This window comes from Gymnoscopelus braueri (genome assembly GCF_963280865.1).
Source record: "Gymnoscopelus braueri genome assembly, chromosome: 14".
Taxonomy (NCBI): domain Eukaryota; kingdom Metazoa; phylum Chordata; class Actinopteri; order Myctophiformes; family Myctophidae; genus Gymnoscopelus; species Gymnoscopelus braueri.
Genome location: NC_137619.1, coordinates 31,761,655 through 31,782,828, shown reverse-complemented (window position 1 = coordinate 31,782,828; position 21,174 = coordinate 31,761,655). Strand labels below are relative to the sequence as shown.

At 42.2% G+C, this 21,174-nt stretch overlaps 1 protein-coding gene across 2 annotated transcripts; it reads left to right on the top strand.

The window, feature by feature from the left end:
* Positions 1-16,656: 16,656 nt before the first annotated feature.
* On the top strand, positions 16,657-20,293 carry ikzf5 (IKAROS family zinc finger 5). 2 transcript variants are annotated; one of them, XM_080448740.1, is made up of 4 exons: positions 16,657-17,093; positions 17,878-18,037; positions 18,563-18,736; positions 18,907-20,293. In XM_080448740.1, the coding sequence occupies exons 2-4, from the start codon at positions 17,905-17,907 to the stop codon at positions 19,872-19,874; spliced, it is 1,275 nt and encodes a 424-aa protein (XP_080304866.1). In that variant the 5' UTR covers positions 16,657-17,093; positions 17,878-17,904; the 3' UTR covers positions 19,875-20,293. The 2 variants fall into 2 exon arrangements, with proteins under 2 accessions (XP_080304866.1, XP_080304867.1); XM_080448741.1 differs by lacking the exon at positions 16,657-17,093 and having other exon boundaries at positions 17,972-18,103.
* The last annotated feature ends 881 nt before the right edge of the window (positions 20,294-21,174 follow it).

Sequence of the window (21,174 nt, the reverse complement as noted above, 5' to 3'; positions counted from 1 at the left end):
ATGGGGGGAAATGAATTGTGTAATTTATTGCAAACGCGAGCACAGTGAGATTAGATCAGCATATCCCATCAAAGGAACAACAATCAATCAGCCTCTAGTTAACAGCTTGAAACACATAAACCAGGGCACCTAATGGCTTTCCAATTTAACAGATTGATAGACTTATCCGGTCCTAGGGGATGAATTAAGAAAATCGGGTACTTTCACACAGGCACTGGCACTTTTGACAGGATTCCCCCCTCCTCTGTGAAGCTTACTTACAATCTTTACTACAGAATATAGGGATAAGTTTAACTGGAAAACACGAAAAAGGCTTTTTTTTCCTCCACCCCCTTTTTCCTTTTCTGTTTGAGAAAGCACTCCAAAGCTGATCTGTTATTCAGATGAGGCTGTGGTGAAAGTGTGTCAGATGTGGAGAATGGTCTCATTTTAATGACCTGATTATCGCGGGTCATTTGGAACTGTGAAATTGAGGGAGCTATTCAAAGCCACTTAACAATATCTAAATGCGACCCGGGCGGCCCATTCAGCTGAGAATGTAGTTTAAAAAAGGAACTTGTTTGTTTCAGACCCCTTTAGCCACGCCACTGATTCATTCATTTGTCCATTGATCACCCCCCAATAAACCTACTACTATGCTTTAGATGAGCAGACGCTATGCATTTAGATAGCATTTAGTGAATTTTAAATTTTTAATTATTCTTGTGTATTTGTAGGTGGCCTTTTGGAAAGGTCCTACAAATGCATGATTTCAGGAACAATTCATTATAACAAATTGAGAGAAACAACATTCATATATGGCATATGTTGTGGGTGATCACTTCCTGGTATAGAAAGCTTAGCTAAATCCTAATTTATAGCCTACATTGTTCTCACACACAAAAAATAACACACTAGAAATCTGCCATGTTCATGAATGTCACCATCGTACGACAAATAATAAATTAGGCTTTAGAATTGAGAATCCTTGATCCTAGAGAACCAGTGAAACGCACACTCGGTGTCACCATGTTGTCTTGTCCACATCCACCGAGCTAGCTGATCTCCCTATGCCACTGCATAATTAAGCAGCCCTTGGTATCAAGGAGGAGATACTAAGAGGGATGGGAAAGTGTTACCTTAGCCTCGGACAAGCAGACCAGAGCAACCAAGTCGAGTGGGGCTAGAACCGCAGCGTTGGACGCGTGTCCAATGGCCAGAGACGGCAGACAGTCACCCGGGTCACTTCGATCTTGATGACAGAGGGCTTCTGGGAACTTGCAGCCAGTGGCCCATGGCGTACCTGACTGTGACTGATACAGTACCTGCGCACCACATTACTGTGACTAGAGGCTGGACCCCATGTTAAAAAAGGGAACCAGATCTTCCACTCAATGCTATCCGTAAGTCGAGGCTCTGGGTCAATTTCCTCTAAACTCAGACACTTCAGGAAATGGATTGAGATTCAGCACATAGGTCGGGAATGGGCCAACATTGATTACCAATAAATCAATAAAATTGGCTAATGAATAAGCAACCATTATCAGTCAATCAAAACCAATAGCACTTTAACAAACACTTCTGTTTTGCATCACCTGAACTGAAAAAAACTAAATACGCAAACCTCAAAAAGCCGGATATAAAAGAAAAACACTCAGCCAGAAATTGCGTAAATAATTGCAAAATACAAGACACAATAACAACAGTCAGCAAGAGAACTGCTTTCCACTCCAGATTTTTGAGGTCAGACGACAACAAAAACCTGTGTTTGCCTACTCAACAGTAATACTTGTGTCTTCCCTGTGGACGCGACTCTGCTGACCCTCTTGTTTAGTCTGAGCACCGGATCGCCACGCGCACCCAAACATGACTGCCACACCTCCTCCTCCTCCCGCTGACGGACAGTAATTGGTGTTTGTTTGCTCTCTTTGCTCACCCTCTGTCGTGTCGCGAGGTGGTAAAGAGTGCCATTACTGTCAGCTGATTAGCCTGGCTGCTCTGGTTCTTCCAGCAGCTGTCAGGTCTACCGCATGAGAGGAAACTTGAGTGGAGACACGAGAGGCCTTTACACACACACACACACACACACAGACACAGACACACACACACACACACACACGGCTACATGCAGGTGTCACCCACATTCTCACACGGAGTCAATCGCTTATGCACAGGTATACTTTTTTTATTGCCAATTTAGATTATGTGACGTTTCACGTATAATTAATGATAAAATTAATCATAATACACCAGGAAAGTGCTCATCAGTTTACTTTGATTGTTTTTAAGGAATAAGGAGGGATCTGTGTGGCACGGTGCCAGTTCCAGCCTGACCTCTCAGTATCTCACCATCTTTACACATCAAACATTCACACCCTGCCTCCACAACTCTGTCTCTCTCTAATCTAATGCGCCCGACGTCCTCAGGGCACCAGGGAAAATTAACCATTTAATAGCAATAAATAACAGATTCTGACTCAGGGGTACTCCAAATCAGCCTCTCCCCCCACCCACCTCTCTCCACACACACACACACACACACACACACACACACACACACACACACACACACACACACACACACACACACACACACACACACACACACACACACACACACACACACACACACACACACACACACACACACACACACACACACACACACACACACACACACACACACACACACACACACACACACACACACACACACCTAGCTGTATCACCACTGGAGAACCCAATTAAAGGGTTTTATGACTGGGATGGCAACAAGCCATATGTTACATCCATTCTGTTCCCATTCATATGGCAGACCAAGGCCTGAACAAGGGTTATAAGGACACCACCCAGTAAATATCCTAGTGTTAATTTAGCTCTGGGAGTGTAAAAAATTAACCAAAGCAACACATAAGGCCAAATTAACACTAAGGAGTTTTATAGTGGATTGCTTGAAAGAAGACTAAATAAGTAAAGTAAATTAGTAAAACAGAAATTAAAACACAGAAGAGAGTATCGGTAGAGTATCGTAATACAATATAACTAGCACATCTGCAGTGGTTGGAGGTGGTCTCCCTACTCCTTTTTTGGCCCTCCCAATGTTTTCAATACCTTTGAAGCCCCCTGCCAGGGGGGGAGGGGGGTGGGGGATTGAAGTAACCAATTATACCTACTGGTTGACAAGTAGTACTGTCTGAAGCTCATAGTGCAATATCTCCACCTGACCAAGCAGGGATACCTCATTTGGTCTCTCATGTGGGGAGACCCAGGTTTGAATGAATCCTGTGGTATTGAAGTCATGGAGTGCAGCTTTAACTACACTGTAAAATCCTCAGTGTTCATTTTTTCTATTCGTAACTCAGAGAGCGTAAAGGATTTGGTCACATTCTCTTGAGTTAAATTTACACTCATGATTTTACCGTGTGTGCCCATTATTGCCCACTCTTTTTCTATGTATTCTTGTTTCTCTCCTTTCCTTTCCTCTCCTCCCTCTGAGGAGGCAATATTGGCCCATTATGGGCCCCTCTATTAACCAGTCAAAATGGAGCATTGATTATTTGTAAAAACATAAGTGCAAATCAAATCAACTGCAGGGGAACAGATGAGAGCTGCCTACCTGTGCGCACAGGAAAATGGGGACAATTATTGACCAATTGATTTGGTGTGGGAGGGGGGGCCCATTCCTTCTCCTCCCCCCATCTGGAGGGACCTTGACGGTAAAGGCTAGCAATCACTCTGCCGCCATACCTCCATAACAACTGCTGCTAACACCCAACTCTGTCCTCAATCACCCGACAACGTGGCGCATTTCACTCCAATGGGCCCCGCAATGCAACTTTTCCGTCACCGCCGTTATGTATTTGGCTTTCTATTTCACTTTAATAGGGGAAAAATTGGCAACATATTCTTTTACGGCCCCCCGGCACCATTAGAAAGCCTGTTGTCATTTGGGTTATTTATGAAAAACTATTTCATGCTTACTTACATTTCCCGCTTATTTTCCCCCTGTGCGACCTGCAGCAGATTTGGTCCCATTTTTTTCCCAGAGCCTTAAAGCCAATTCTTTATGTCTGCAGGTCACCTCACTGTGATCGAGGCAGGATTGAAATACCAGCGTGTAGCAAAAAACCTATAGCAAGAGGAAACCAATAGCCTTTTATTGTGGCGGGTATAGAGGATAGGGAGGGAGAGAGCAATATTTAGGAGGAGCAGGAGAGAGCAAGCGAGAGAGAGAGAGAGAGAGAGAAAGAGAGATATGAAAGTAAGGGTAGGGCACTCAAATAGAATGAAAGGCAAGAGTATTGGCCAACAGGGAGAGATAGTGGTGAGAATACACAGTGAAATCTTGAGTGATAATTAAACTCTGAGAGTGTACAACTGGAACCGAAAGGACACTGACAGAGTTACAGATCCCTTTGGGTGCCATTTGTACGTTCTCAGAGTTTAAATGACACTCAGGATTTTACTGCGTAGAGGCAACAACAAAAGCTAATCGATGGGGCAGAAAATGAAGAGGCGCCTAGCTGCTTATGATGAGCGAAGACAGCAGGACATTAAAGAATTGCGAGTAAAAAATTGTAATACCCTAAATGAATAAAAATTACAGAACAATATTACATAAAAGGAAGATGGATTTATACAATTATATTTCCCAGGTGTTTTACACGAGCAACACAGAGTAACATTGTTGAGGTTTTTTTTCTGTTGTTTTTTTTCCTTCTTTTTTATTGTATTTTGCTGATAGTTTGTTCCAATGTTGCTAGAATCTGTTCTCATATCCTTGTCTGTATGAGAAAATTGGCAATCATTGTCTTTCAACATATCAGACATATCAAAATAAATAGCCTCAATGATGAGCTCGACAGGCCCAGACAAAGTAGTCTACACACTCCCCTCTGAAACCTGCATCTATACTCATAATCACACTGTATATGAGATGGGGTCTCTCACTCCTCATTTTACGTGTGTGTGTGTGTGCACACGCACACACACACACACACGCACGCACACACACACACGCACGCACACACACACACACACACACACACACACGCACACACACACTTTGGTCAGGGTCTGGCCTGAGCTTTATACAGTGACCCTAATAAAGTGTGGCGTGGCCAGGCAGGTTTGTCACTGTCACAGGTAAATGATGTAATTAATGAGTGTGTAGGAGAGTGGATAGGAGCCGGGGTGTTAGCTTTTAGACACCTCTCCAGCTGACTGGGTTTTGGGGGAGGCCCAGCTGGACACGGCCCACAGGATCGATACAGGGTCAGGGGTCAGTCAACCCTCCCATTATGGCCGGGCAGCTCCCATCATCTCCTGGCTAACGACGCCTGCAGACACCGGGGATGCCTGGGCCGAGGCCAAGAGCAGTGGTGGAAAAAGTACTCGATTTTTTTTTACTTAAGTAAAAGTATCAATAGTGCAATGTAGATATACTCTGTTTACAAGTAAAAGTCCCGTATTCAAAAATGTACTTGAGAAAAAGTACAAAAGTATTGGCATCAAAATACACTTAAGTAGAAGTACTCATTGTGCAGAATTTCACAAGTTTTCTAATCTTTTGAAAATTGCAGATCTGCAAGCTCACAACGGGTCGCACCGTGACACGTTGTGCGTATATATGTAAGTATATATAGGCCTGAAGTGGTTAATGTGTGTTTTGTAATAACCATCAAAATCAACAAAGTAACTAGTAACTAAAGTTTTCAAATAATTGTAGCGGAGTAAAAAGTACAATATTTGCCTCTGAGATGTACTGGAGTAAAAGTACAAGTATTGTAAATTGGAAGTAGTAAAAGTACCTAAAAATTGTACTTAAGTACAATACTTGAGTAAATGTACTTAGTTACTTTCCACCACTGGCCAAGAGATTTCAGCAGAAGAGCGAGCTGGTACGAGGACCTGGGGTCTGTTTGTTGGTCGCAAAGGCAGGTCCGAGACGCAGAGCTGAGGCTATGACTGTGCTTTAGAACAGGGTTTCTCAAACATAGGGTCGCGGACCCGTTTTTATGGGTCGGCGTTTGACACTAAAAAGGAAAAAAAAAATTGTCGAAAATAGCTAGAATAGCTGATCTACAAGCTCACAGCGTGTTGCAATGCGAAGCGTTGTGAGCTTGTGGATCAGCTATTTTCATTGTTTTTGAAACAGGGCTTAGGTGATTCATTCATCAGTATTTTTGTACGTTTGGGTCCCGGGGACACACCAAATGTATCTTTTGGGTCTCGAGCTGAAAAAGTTTGGGAACTAAACAAACTAAGAAAATATATACGCACATCTTCAATGGGTGCTGGGCCAAAAAGATTGACGTTGAGAAAAGTAGAGCTGGTTTACTTTTCTCAACTTCTCAACAAAGCACAGATACGTGTGGACAGGTATGGAGCTAAGAAGCAGAGCTGAGGCTATGAGGCACCATAGACCAGTGGTTCTCAAACTTTTTCATGTCAAGGACCCACAAAATGATATGTATTTGGCCGTGGACCCCCGTCTCAAAATATTTTGTTCCAGGGACCCCCAGAAGCAAAGTTTGAGTTACAAATGTTCGCTCTGAAAAATATATATTCAAAAAGGTTTTCACACATTTTCACGATTTTTCAAAAATTGCAGAAGCTCATAGCACGGCACCCATATCTGCTATTTTTGAATAGGCAAAGTATAAAAGGTTAAAGTGGTTAAAAGTATAGTGATGTTATATTAACACATTTTGCTGGGGACCCCCTGGAACCCCCCCCCCCCCCAAGGACCCCTTTGAGAACCAATGCCATAGACAGGTACAGACATGAAGCTCAGAAGCAGAACTGAGGCTATGAGTGTGCTTTAGAGAGCCATAGATAGGTAGGTACGGACAGAGATGGGGATCAGAAGCAGAGAACCAGGTGCACGGCAAAATCTTGAGTGTTAATTTAACTCTGTAAGCGTCCACACTCTCTGAGTTAAAAAGAGAACACTCAGGAGAGTGCCTACTGTACTTACAGGTTAAAGGGTTAGTTCACCCAAAAAATCTATCGATTAGTCACCCCATGGAGACTTGAATTCATGGATATTTTTTTGTTTTTGTCGCATTCCTAAGCCAATAATTTGCTGCTACCTACCAGCGGACCTGTAGGTAGCAGTTCCGGACAAAGGAGACTCTTTGTGTCTCCTACCGGAACCGCTGCCGGTCATCAAATTATTGACTTAGGAATGCGACAAAAACTAAAAAATATCCATGAATTCAAGTCTCCATGGGGTGACTAAACAATAGAAAAAAAGTAATGTTGGGGGTGAACTATCCCTTTAATACTGACTATACTGCATACTGCAGAGGTTGGATCAGTTAGCAGACAATGCACACAGTAAAACCTCAGTTTTAATGTATACATTTGTAACTGTGAGAGTGTACAAAATGTAACCAAATGGACGGGTCTATAGTGGATAAATGAACACTGAGGATTTTCCTGTGCAATGGAACTCATCGCGGTGTCACTGTTGTTGCTGTCTGATATCATTTGTAAAGAATCACATTTAAAAAAAAACTAATTGTTTCAGACATTGAAAGGAAAGAACAACCCAACTATGTCTACAGGGGAAGGCCGTTGGCTAATGTCATGAGTCATTGGTTAGAATGGGACAAAGAGAGCAGCAGGGGCACATGGGAAATCGTTCCTGGCCAGATTGGGTTTGATCAATAGTCTCAAAGGGCAGAGGCCTCATTAATCTAAAACTTCCCGTGCATTAAGAGCACTGTCCAATTCAGACCACTCTTTAGCCTGACTCAATAGCCACTCCAATGGATCCATACAGAGAGATCAAAACTTAACAGCTAATTTAGTGTGAGCCTCACATTTCTTGGTGCCTTAGGTTTTTCACTCTGTGAGCTGGCGGAGTAATGATGTAACCCTTTGGTGTTATGAGTTTGATATATTAGGATTATGAATGTTTATTTTGTAAAAAGATGGATGGAAGATGTAGTTATTATCTCATTATTCATGTTTATGGAGGGCACCCTTATTCTTTGCAGATCATGTTCAGGATGCAGTAAACTAAGTCTAACTAATGAAAACTTTGTGATGTTTATGCAGCTGCTGGTACTTAGTGACAAAATATCTGACCAACCAAATTGTTATTTATTATTATATATATTTATTTTTTTGGATGGGGGGGTTCTAGTTTTGTTATTCCGGTCAGAAATGTGAAGACACTAAGGCTGACACTAAGACTAAGGCTGGTTGCCGGTGTGAGAAGTATGGCAGATATGCTGAGACTTTATGTGTGACCAGGACCCAGTCAAGCATTGGTGTTTAAAGATGTGTCAGTGGACACACTATATTATCCTGCTATGGACAGGCTCATCCATTACCAGCCTTCTCACGGTGCGAGTGAAATGCTCGTATTAGGGCAACTGTGCGTTCAGAGGCATCATTCAGGACAATGAGCTATAGCTGCAGAGTGACAAGCTAGAAAAATGTCCCCACTTTTCAGCCTGTACAAATGACGTTTGGCCACGATAACTCACAACTGGACACTTCATTTCAAGTCTGGAGCGAGCAGGCCAGTCAAAAGCTATTATACCATCTTCTTTATTTGTGGCCCATGGTTTTGGTAGTTGGGCCCTCAAATAAATACTGCTAAAATGCCACTTCAGTCAAAAATATTGGCCAATTCTTTTTCTGTCCTGACTGGGTCCGGATGGCAACCTGTTTCTGATGGTATAAACCTTTAAGAGTCAGGTGGTCAGGCAGTAGACATCCATCAAACCCAAGCAGCATCATGAGTTGGTATAGGATGCACATGCAAGTGAATGGAAGTGACCAATGCCGCAGATCCCTCAAGGCAAATTCTTCGAGCATGATAGTCAAATTAATTGATTACCAATTTATCATTGAGGACTTGCTCGCTTAAAGGAATAATCACTCACCGATAAAGAAGAAATGGCTTTGAATACATTTCAAGGATGACAGTCTTTGAGGAGTAATAGTATAATTTGTCACTTGTGACAGTCTATTTGATTGTTTTCAATATTTCAGCCTGATGCAATATTAGACAGAAGCGTGGCAGGCTGTCAGGGTCTGGGTGAGGTGTGTGTGAATTCTTCGAGTGGTGCTTTAATACGGTAATAAGGCAGTCAGAGGAACACTCAAACTTTCTAAGGTGACAACGGCTTTATCGCGCGTCGCCTCATAAAATCCCATCATCTCTGTTCTCCGCTATTATGAAATGGCTGTTTAGTGAGCCTGGACGCATTTGTGTGTGTATAGGTGTGTGTGTGTGTGTGTGTGTGTCTGTTTGTGACTGTGTTTTTCTATGGTACAACTGGTGTGTGGGTGTGTGCGTGCGCGTGTGCTATTGTGTGTGTGTGTGTGCTATTGTGTGTGTGCGTGTGCGTGTGCGTGTGCGTGTGCGTGTGCGTGTGTGTGTGTGTGTGTGAGAGTAAATATGAAAAGTGGTTTAATCTCAGCTGAGGGCAGAAATATACAAATACTCTGCAGCTTTTACATGCCAAAAATCTCTCTCTCTCTCTCTCTCTGCCCTCTATACTCATACACTGTAATTCTAATATTTCCCACCTAAAGCACTGGCAGCTGTGGTCAAGCTAGGTCAATAAAATGTCTTTCTGTCCATTGAGTTACCGCATCCATCAAAAGATTAAAGTTTGCCTTTAAATCAGAGATAGAATTCAGTGGAAAGAGAGTGAGCCCATTCTGTTTGGCATGCAGGAAATTAATCAAGGAAATGGGGTTTTTGGTGCGCCTATATCACATCTAATCTATCCTTTGTGCCCATGTAGACGGCCCAAGCCTCACCAATCGAGAGTGACACACTGGCTTTATGAAAAGCCACTTGTTCGCTGCATAATTGGGGGGTCTCATTGCTGAGTTAAATGGGAGGCGGGGGAGGGGGGACTGGGCAGTCTTGTTTGCCCATGTAAAGTGTGATCCAGATAATAGTGTTCTCATCAAAGGCGGCAATTACATTCATTACAGCGGCGCAAGGCGCGCCTGCAAGGAAATTAAGTGGTGAGAGGAAAGAAAAGCTTAATATATACCTCCTTTATCCTATTCCCCACCTCTCAGCTCTTTTTCAAAAGCCCCACGTGGAGCGAGGGGGGCACCTCAAGAAAGCAACAGTCTTGGTAGCAGAAGAATAAATCTTGTCAAAGCCCCCTTCACCTTTCTGCCACCGAGAGGCTGCTCTCTGTGTAAAGTTACTATGGCTGCACTTGTCTGGGATTAAAATGCTTTTTTCTTGGAGGGTAATCTCCAATGCAGCTTTTATACGGGCACAACAAATGACAGGAGTCTTAAAAAACTGCTTACCGCCTTCTCTAAATTAAATCCCAATATCTTTCAGGAGAGGAGGGGCAAATGAATTATCTTGTGCTGTGTAAAACCACAAACAGCCTGTAAATCAAGCAGTTGAGACGAGAAGGGATCCTTTTCATTCAAGTCTTTTAAATGTGAATTAGGGTAAGTGGATAACACTGCAGCCTTTAAAGGCAGGTGCGGTCGAAGGGATACATGTCACATGTGCCAGGGTGTAAAGTAAATTCAAACTCACTTCTATGTTGACACAATATCCAATAATCTGGCTTTTACTTGAACCATTAACGCACATACAGTAAATGCATGAAGTATAATAATTATTTCAACTAAATGGACAAATTAATGTTCTATTGATTCAATAAGAAAAAGAGGTTGCGCATCAACAATGGGTTTTCTCAGTGGAGAGCTAGACCTTAAATCCAGTATACATTTAAAAAGTAGGAATTGAAAAAATCCCCAAAAGGTAGCACATCCAAATTTTCAAATCAATGGAGGACAAAGTACTCACACTACCACTTTTTTATATATATTTATTTTTTATTGGCACACACCAATTGGTGTGTGCCAATACAAAAAAGTGTAAATGTGAGTACTTTGTCCTCCATTTGAAATTTTGGATGTGCTACCTTTTGTTTTTTGTTTTTTCAATTACTACTTTTTATAATGTTCTATTCAGTATAGGTAGTTGTGAGGGGGGTGAGGGTGATGCCATCTCCATTGTTAGCAAAATGACCAAATTGCATCCCCCTTGTTAAAGGTAATATTCCATATTCCAAACCTCCAAGCAAGTGCATGTGAAAACAAACAGAAAAGGCATGATTATGTTATGAGCCAATATGGAGTCTGTCGAGAGCATCTAAATAATAATAGTGATAGTGAAGATTGCAGTCAGGATCTTATTCTATGCTCATAATATGGTTTTCACAGAGAACACAAACCTCATCAAATCAAAGATTCCAATCTCTTTGGTAGTTATACCAGGGGATGCAAATATTTCATTTTTATTTTCAATAATGTTTTTGTGAAATGAGTTTCTTTAACTAGCTATATTAGGCTATAATGCTCTAATTTCCATTTTGCACAATGTTCATGTTGTGTCCTTCAAGGATGACCCTGTTTGTAGTGTACACTGAGAACCATGAGAACATCCTGCCTGAATAAACTCCACTGCATGTCCACTGCATGAAATGAAAAGGTGTACTTGTTGCTTAATTTACAGGTATGAAAATACAAATACAGAAGTGGATGAAGGAACTAGATCAATACAATTAGCAATGTTAGTTGTGGTTAACACAGACATCTTGCAACCATGTCCTTTGGGGGGGGTATAATTTACATGTGGGTTGGCTGTTAAAAATCAACAAATTAAAAATCCTACTGGTCGTTCCATCAATATTAATCAAGGTGAACATATGACAGAAATAAAATTGCCTAAAAATAATTTCTTATTTTATTTTGCGTTACAAAAAATAGGTCCTATAATTATTTCGTGGTTTAGCCTTGTTACAGTTCATTGCAAAGTATTAGTGGATAAGCTACTCTTGTCACTCCTGTGTAATTTGCCCTTAGTGAGGACTGGGGATAATAGGCTAAACAACTAAAATAACACTGCAGATTTTTAACATGTATTCTCCACTGTTTGTCTGGGGACACGATGGGCTATTGGTTTTGATTTCTCTGATATCAGAGAAATCAAATCGAAAATCCAAAATATGTTGTTTAAAAACTAAACTAAAAAACTAAACCTCATGGGCAGACAAAGAAGCCACACTCTATCTTCCCGGACAAATTATTGTTGGTGCGTGTTAATTATTCAGAAGGATCTGGCCCTGCTGGAAACCTGAGCATAATTAAATTGCAATAAAATAACATTAGTGTCGACAGGCTATTAGAAGGCGATGTAATTGACTGCTCCAGCGGTCATGGTTCAACCACCGACTCCACCAGGTCGACTGTCATGACTCACGTCTTCCCAAAACCTTAGACTTTTTCACCTAGAGATGTCATTTGTCATTGTCACGCCACTGGGACCTGTCCGAGTCTCTGCGACTATTTTTAGTCTATACTTCGTTTAGTTACATGATCAAGACCATCTTCAGTGTGGCAATGGGGAATCATAGACGGCGTCTAGTGCGTCTAGTAGACGCCAAATAATGTTTTAGGTGTGGTAGGCTTGAGTTTGGGGAAATTGCCACGTTCATCTCTGAGGCGCGTACGCCATCTTGTGGCCATAGTCTGAACTGTATCTAACTATTCTAATTGGATGTCATATGACAAAGAATGATATCCTATATTAATATGCTACATGTATGTGGACTGGACACACTCATATACGCACATTAAAATTAAAATCACCCACACCCACACACGCACACACACGCACACACGCACACGCACACGCAAACGCACACACACACCTGGAGTCATGCTCTGCAGGATACCAGATCACACATCACACACACTCTTGTATAGCTCTGTCAACACCAAATGAGAAGCTTGTATTACAATGCAGACTTCACGGGTGACAGTGGGTGTACATTACTGCTGTAAATCACTCAACTTGGCCATTTGTCTTGTCAATGGTTTTCTTTCTTTGACACAAATGGGGCAATGTGATCTTCACCAAACTGCTTACAAGTAAATTATTGATTGTGATGAAACATGAATGAGTCAGTAGCATTTTAACGTAATTTAATTGCTGCACCTCATTTGCCACTTGCATGTAATTGCAGGCTATATATCTGAAAGTGTGTGACACTTGTCTCATGTCACAGTGGCAAACCAGAATCACTTCATTGCCAAGTATGAGGTTAATACAACACATGTTCTCTAGTATCTGGTTCTGTGACAACCTGGAAGATGAATGACTGTGTTACCACAGCAGAGACACACAAGACGTACAGGTTAATAGGACAGGACAGGAGTCTGGAAGCCATGAGGCCCTCCCTGGGTTAAACTTACTAGCGTCAACTAGTGCCAGAGCACATGCTCGATTGCTTACAAGATTGTTTTTTATGTCTGCACGATGTCTTGTTGAACTAAACTGCAGTTGCTCTCTGCCCGGCTCTCATTCAATACAAAGTCATTTTATTGTCAGGGTTCCACATTCTCTCCCTCCTGATACATCTGGTTTTAGGACATGCCTAAAACCATCTTACATGCCTATCTCATGCTACAGTATGTCAGAGCTCAAAACTTAGTCTATCTTGAAGAGCAGCCACAACAGTTTCACAGGAAATAGCAAGCACTGTTGTCAAATATGGTTATCAGTGAAGAAGTTGAATTAGACTTCATTTCTGAGAGAGAACTCAGTGTACAAATGAGTTCTCATTATTTTAAATGTGAATTAAAAGACTTGACCCAAGTTTTAAGGTACTCCTTCAGCCAGAAGACATTTTTGAGTAAAAAAATATTATTTGCGATTTGCTACTTTGGACGCCAATACAACAGCAACAGAGAAATAGCATGAATCAAATGTATATAGGCTATACACAGCATAGCATAGACAATGATATGGGCAGTTTTCTGCTATGGAAAATGTTGGTTTCCGAAAATATCAGCCAACCGGATGAGAATGGCTCTGTATCTACCAACTTGTCTTTTAGTGAATCAGCTTGTGCAACCTTTTACTATAGCAATGTCGCCAGAAGACATGCATTGTAGCTTTATTATCTTACTGTCATCTTAAAACTTTTATATAACTTTGTGATTGATTATCATCAAGGCACCATCTTACCCATTACTGTCGTAGAATCTTCTGGAAGTCATGGAGCCATACAGGTGTACAGGAGGACCAAGCTGGTGTCACTGCTGCCGAGATTCACCTGGAGTGGACATACACATACTTATTGAGGGCCACCTTGTCCGGAAACTGTCACCTGAGAGAACAGAAGTGCAAAATTGAAACGTTTGACTGGTTCTCCCATTGACCACATGAACCCTATCGTCCCAATTCTGGGGTGTACATTCGGCAAAAATTGCCACCAGTGAAGTCTGCTCACAACGTCTTGCGTTGTGAGGCGTTGTGAGCTTGTAGATTTGCTATTTTCACAATATTTATCTGTGGAACCGAGTCAAACTAAATCGAATGCCTCAACTCCTACATGATTATCAGGGTGGGGGGTCCCCAGTTCAAATATGATTCTTTTGAGGGTCACTGCCTGAAAAGGTTGAGGACCACTGGTGTAGGGGGCTGGTGTTAATTTTGCGATGGACCAGTGTGGATCAGGTACAGTGCTCGTCATGGGCACCAAAGATGTCAAGGGACTCTTCCAGTAGGTTGATAGCTTTGTGCCAGGGAGAGGCCCTCGTGGCTCTGCTGAAAGCCCTCCCCGTGGCTGCACAGGTCTCCTCTGAGGGGCCCTATAATGACGGTATCCATGCTGGCGGCTGACTGATTATCAGCGGTGTTGAACCCAGCTGTTCAAACCCCCCGTTGACTGTCATCACACTCTGGGGCAGCTGGCTGGGCTTGTGTAAGTGTGCATGTGTCTGGCTGCTGTCATGGATAAGTGTGCGTGCTGTGCCTGAGGTGGAATGCTGACATTGACTGCGACGCTGAAGGGATATTGTCACTGAGCCCATATGGAGGTGGGCCTTCTGGATATCCACAATGGCTCTCCATCATTCAAGTAGGTCCAATCCGATGATGCACTCGTCCTGGATGTCGGCCAGCCAGAACTTGTAGCGCAGTGGCATTGGCACGACCACAATATTTTGGATTGTGGCAGTTTGTATAGTACCTTTATTAGAAGTATAACCCCCTTGAGGTGCATCATCTAGTTTTGGAGGTGGTCCAAAATCTGTCAAATCTGTTGTGTTGTTTAGAAAGGGTTTATACAATATGTGAAACCCAATAAAATATTTATTTATAAAATAAGTAAATGCCACCGATTTCCAATCCAGAAAGGAAATAAACACGTGTTTTATGCCAGGTCATGCAAGTTGTTCATAAACATAAAAGCCATTGAACCTGCCTATGCCTTAGCCAAGCAACTCTTAGATTCTATTTTTAATGTATGGAATCTAGAGTTACTTGCAATACTACCAACCACTGACAGCCCAAAAATCCAAACGGAAAAGTCCTATCTGATTGTATTAAACGACGTTAATCTCACCAACATTGCAGCTGTACGGATAGCTTGAATTATCCTCTTTCTATCTGCAAAGTTTGTTTCATAAATTCCACCATAGACATAAATTCCGTGCAGGTGATATTTTTTTAAGTGTCAGAGTTTGGAAGCGCTCGTTTTCAATAACGCAACGTCCTCCTGCTGCTGCCTCCTGCATTTTTTTGTGCAATTTCGAAACAGGTGGCACTGGTACGCAGGACCGATGAGTTTCCAACTAGTGCTTCCAAACTAAAACACCGTCGAAAATTACACCTGCACGCAATTTCTTGACAGATGTCTACGGTGGATTTTTATGAAACAAAACCTTTGCAGATACAAAGAGGATAATTCGAGCTTTCCTACAGCTGCAATGTTGGTGAGTTAAACGTCATTTAATACAATCCGATAGGACTTTTCTGTTTTGATGTATGGGCTGTCAAAGGTTGGTATTGCAAATCTAGATTCCAGATAGTAATAATGTAATCTAAGAGTTGCTTGCAGCTAAATGTAACTCAGCCAATTAACTGTGCGTGCCACAACACCTGTACAAGATTCAAGAACGACTGGGTTGATAGATTTATGGGCCTATCTTATCATACGGGGCCACTCGTAAGCCGTTTACACCACAGACACATATGCTGCTTCAGTCTAAGGACATGGAAAGAATTAATGCACTCACAGTGAGTGAGTCAAACGAGGCTTCTTTGTGTTTCTTCCAGCCTCTGGGCGGAACCTTCTTTCGCGGTTGTTGTTGCCTTATTGCGGGACTATTTTCGCGGGTGGACATGATGTGTGCAACAACCAGTGTTGCCATGTCGGCTTATTATAAGCGACTTTGGGCTTGTTTTTATGTAAAGTTGCTTGTAAATATAATTTTGGTATAATATTGTTTTTTTGGGGCTCGTTTCTAATGTGTACTTGCTTATTTAGGCTAGTTTCCAAAAAAAAATATTATTATTTAAACCAGTGGTTCTCAAATATTTTAATAAATGTTTTTGCCAGGGAGCATTTGTGTTGTTAGAATGTTTCAAAAAATATATATATATATTATATATATATATATTCCACATTTTATTGCAAGTTTGTGAAAATAGCAGCTCTACAAGCTCACAACGTGACACGTTGTGAGCTTGTAGATCGGTTATATTTATATTTAGGGTTGAAAGTGCTCATGTGGCCTTATGGCTTCTTTTGCCTTGTTTTCCTAGACCTGTTTGCTTATTTCTCTCACAACACCTGGCGACACAGGCAACAACTTCCACCCCTCAAACTGCCTTATTGTTTTCTCATAGCTTTGGTAGCGATAATAATGTTAGTTATTTAAATAAAAAAATAACCAACGTCACGCTTAGATGTGTTCTTGATTTCCCAAAGGCAAATGTAAACAATGGATTTGCGGGTGAGGTCGGTAGAGACACCGTTGTGTAAGTGGGAAGGATGTAGCTTGTGAGTCTAAGATAAGCTAACGTTAGCCGAGTTGCTAACGTAGCGTTGGTAACAACAAGTCAACAACATGATGATGATGGGGATCGACTGTGTAACGACCGACTAAACAACAAGGATCGGGCTGTTTTGCTCGCTGCCTGTGGTGGATTATCTCTTGTCTGGAGGTATCTGGAGCTTGGTCTACACCACGGCCAACCAGGTGAAAGCAGAAGAATACCGACTGGTGAAAGCCCTGGTTGTTTTGAAAAGGTGATTGATTGATTGATGGATTGATTGATTGATTGAATTCTTGATGATACTTGATTTTGAGGGGAAAAAAACTATTGGGGTCCATGTGTATTCAATTGAGTGAGTGAGTGAGTGGGTACATACAGTGTAAAAATCCTGAGTGTTAATTTAGAGCAGGGGTCTTCAACAGGGGGTCCTCAGAGGTACTACAGGTGGGCCACCAAATATTTGTGTGATAGGAACTTCTTTTTTACGTTAACCACTTGAACCCTAGAATTCCTTTTCTGAGGGGAACATTAGACAAAAATAGCAGATCTACAAGCTCACATTGCCTCGCCTTGCTATATTTGGCAAAGAGGTTTGGTGTAAGCCAGGGGGGAAAAGAGCAGATCAAGTACAAGTTTTCTCTAAGTATTGAGGGTTTAAGTGGTTAACTGTCTGAAAATACACATCAACGTCAATCCAACATTGATGACAGTACTGATTGTCAAGTCTATGAAGCTATCTATGGAATCAATGAAAATGTTTAATCTGCAACACAATTTTATACAATATGTAGTGGGGGGTCCCTCCTTCATCGCTCTCTCAGCTGAGGGGTCCTTGGCCTGAAATTTTTTGAAGACCCCTGATTTAGAGTATACAAATAAAACCATCTTTTACTGTCTCTGATCAATAAGAATAACGATTTTGTTTGGTCTTTTGTTGTCCGGTCAGTTTTAGAGATGCTGTTGCCAAATAATTGTAATACCTTTTATTTGCCATCAGAATAGAGATGCTACTATAACATGTTGAATTGCCATTTCAGTGTTGGCCCCCGCAACTGACACTTTCAATGGGCGAAGAAAAGCCAGACACGTTGGACTTCGTCAAGGACTTCCAGGAGTATCTCAGCCAGCAAACTCAACATGTGAACATGATCTCAGGTTCTGTGAGTGGCGTTAAAGAGGCAGGCGGGTTGCCAGCAGGTAAACTGCTACTCAGTTGGCTGCTTTGAGCGTTTTTAAACACATCAGGTCATATTATCGCCTTCAGTAAGTACGCCTGTAACAGTATATGGAATAGCACTTTGCGAGGCACCAAAATCACACAATGATGGTTGTTGTTGTCAGTCACAATCTGTCATGATTCTAAGTTTCTAAGTAATTTCTTGACAAAGTAATTGAACATGATGCGCTTTTAATCATTCAGCGAGTATTGGCCATTTACACTGCCAATTTTGTGGCTATATTGCACTGTGAATAAAACTAATTTAGATTGTTAGATTATGAACATGTTGTGTAGAATGTAAAAATATCAATTACACATGTGTAAATTACTTATTTGGATTAACTATGATTATAATTATACCATTCAATTGAATCCCAGTTGCCCTCATTTGAAGATTTTCCTCTTTCGTTAGTGCATAAATGACCATATAAATTGTGCATATTTTACTCCTCCTCTCCTACTTGGCATCAATCTGTATGTCTGGCTGTTGTTTCTATAAACAGATTGCAGTCAAAATGGTCTGGATCACCCCTCTGTGGACATGTCCCTGGAGGACAGCTCAGGGATTCTGGTGGACGGTTTTGAGAGGACGTATGATGGAAAGCTCAAGTGCCGCTACTGTAACTATGCCACCAGAGGCACAGCACGTCTCATTGAGCACATCCGCATTCATACAGGTGAGTGTGAACATATGCAATGACGCCTATGTGTTCTCTTTCCGAAAGCACATAAGTATTTCTTATTTATGACTGGTTAAACTGCGCTGTCAATAATACCAGCATGGTTTTGATATTTTGCCCACTGACATAACTGTCCCTGTAAATGTTTGTGTTCCTCTAACAAACAGGAGAGAAACCCCACCGCTGTCACCTATGTCCCTTTGCCTCTGCCTATGAGCGCCACCTGGAGGCCCACATGCGTTCGCATACGGGTGAGAAGCCTTACAAGTGTGAGCTGTGTGCCTTCCGCTGCAGCGACCGCAGCAACCTGTCACACCACCGCCGGCGGCGACACAAGCTGCTGCCCATGAAGGGCGCTCGCTCGCTCTCCCATAAGAAGATGCTGAGCGTCCTGCAGAAGAAGGCCAGCTCACTGGGCTACAGCCGCAGGCTCCTTATCAACTTCAGTCCCCCGTCCATGGTGGTGCATAAAGCTGACAACATCAACGACTTCTCTCACGAGCTGCCCCACCTGCGGCAGGCGGCGTACGAGGACCAGGGCACCGCAGCCGAGGACGGGAGCTCCCGGGAAGAACACCACCACCCCCACGACCTAGTCATGGAAAACCCGCTGAGCCAGCTGTCTACTTTGGCCGGCCAGTTGGCGAGTCTCCCCTCTGACGTGCAGGCCCCGACCCAGCCGAGACCCATATCTCCTGGAGCCGAGTCTGTAGTCGACGAGAAGCCGTTCCTCATCCAGCTGCCCCATCCAGCCACAGACCCCGTGGTCGTCTCGTCCATCGCGGCCCATGCACCCTCCTCTTCCCCCATCACCCCAGAGCCAAGGCCCCCTCCCCACAGTAGCTACAGCCCCGGAGGAGGACCCTGTAGCGAGCACAGCGGTCGCACCAGTACTCCCAGTATCACCAACAGCCAGCCCAGCACCCCGGCCCCATGTCTGCCTGTCCCACACCATGAGCCCCAGATATTGCTCCACTGCCTGCACTGTGACATCTACTTCCCTGATAACATCCTCTACACCATCCACATGGGCTGTCATGGCTATGAGAACCCTTTCCAGTGCAACATCTGCGGCCACAAGTGCAAGAACAAGTATGATTTTGCCTGCCACTTCGCTCGGGGGCAGCATAAGTAGAGACTGTAACGGTTTAAAGGACCATAATGGAGCAGCGCTTGGTTTTATTTAACACATTTCACATTGATTTTATTTATTGCTTCATAACTTTATTATACCGGCCTTGATGTAGCCTAGCCTTTTAAAGATGTGTGTACTCAGTTTGATTCAGAGGCAGGGAGAATTGTGGAAAATGTCACCCATGAAGGTTTTAGTTTGCACAGTTTAAAGTGCCCATACAAGTGTATGAAAAAGGGATGTAGTTGCACTGCAGTAAATGTCTTACTAACAGTTTTAATTATGAGCATTCCTTGAGTAATAGAGCCTTACCTAAATCATTTCAGAGTGTTTGGTGCATTACTAATCTTTCTTTACAGTGCCTGACATGTTCACCTGCTCTTGTGTTCTAGCTAGGAAGGATTTTATATATATATATATATATATATATATATATATATATATATATATATATATATATATATATATATATATATATATATATATATATATATATATATATATATAAATAAATAAATAAATAAAGATGGCTGGTTGTGATGATATCTTCTCCCTGCTGTAATTAGATTGGTACAGAGCCATCAAAACGGCTATCGTAGTTTCCAATTGTAGCTGTGACAGCTCCAAAATTCTACTCCATGAATGCTGCTAAGAAACTTCAATGCCGACTGACTTTTATAATACCGGTGTGGCACCCATTTAAAAATGAGGCCAAATCCTTCTATCAGTTACCCTGGGTTGGTCTAAAGGCAAATTAAATGTACATGGAATTGGGTTTTGGTGAACTATATTGTTTGTGAAGGTCCTACACCTAGTGCCCTTCAATAAGCAGCACCAAAGCAACTTGACACACATTTTGCTAAAGGGGTTTTATTGAAAAGAAAGCATTGCCTTTTAAATACTGTGTCACGTTCTGACCTTTTGATGTTGTAACCGGGTCACTTTGATATTCATAATCTCCACTTTTAGAGCAGTGTCGCCGTGTTTTTTTGTGTGTCTCCTGTGAACACTGTTTTGTTCAGAATTGCCAAGTAGCACCAGTGATGCCATGTGTTAGCCTTTGTGATAACATGCCTTGAGATGCCTCCATGATATGGTATGGATCTCAATGCTTTTTATTCTGAATATTTACTGAGTATTGTATTCTGAGTGGTGGGATAGATGTTCAATGGAATGATGTTGCGGCACAGATTGCTGCCATAGCGAGGTGTGTTCATTATGTCGGATGCTGTCACGTCTGTTGCTTAGCAACGTGTGTGGAAAAACATAGTTACTGTTTCTAGGACCAACTGATCCTTCGTTA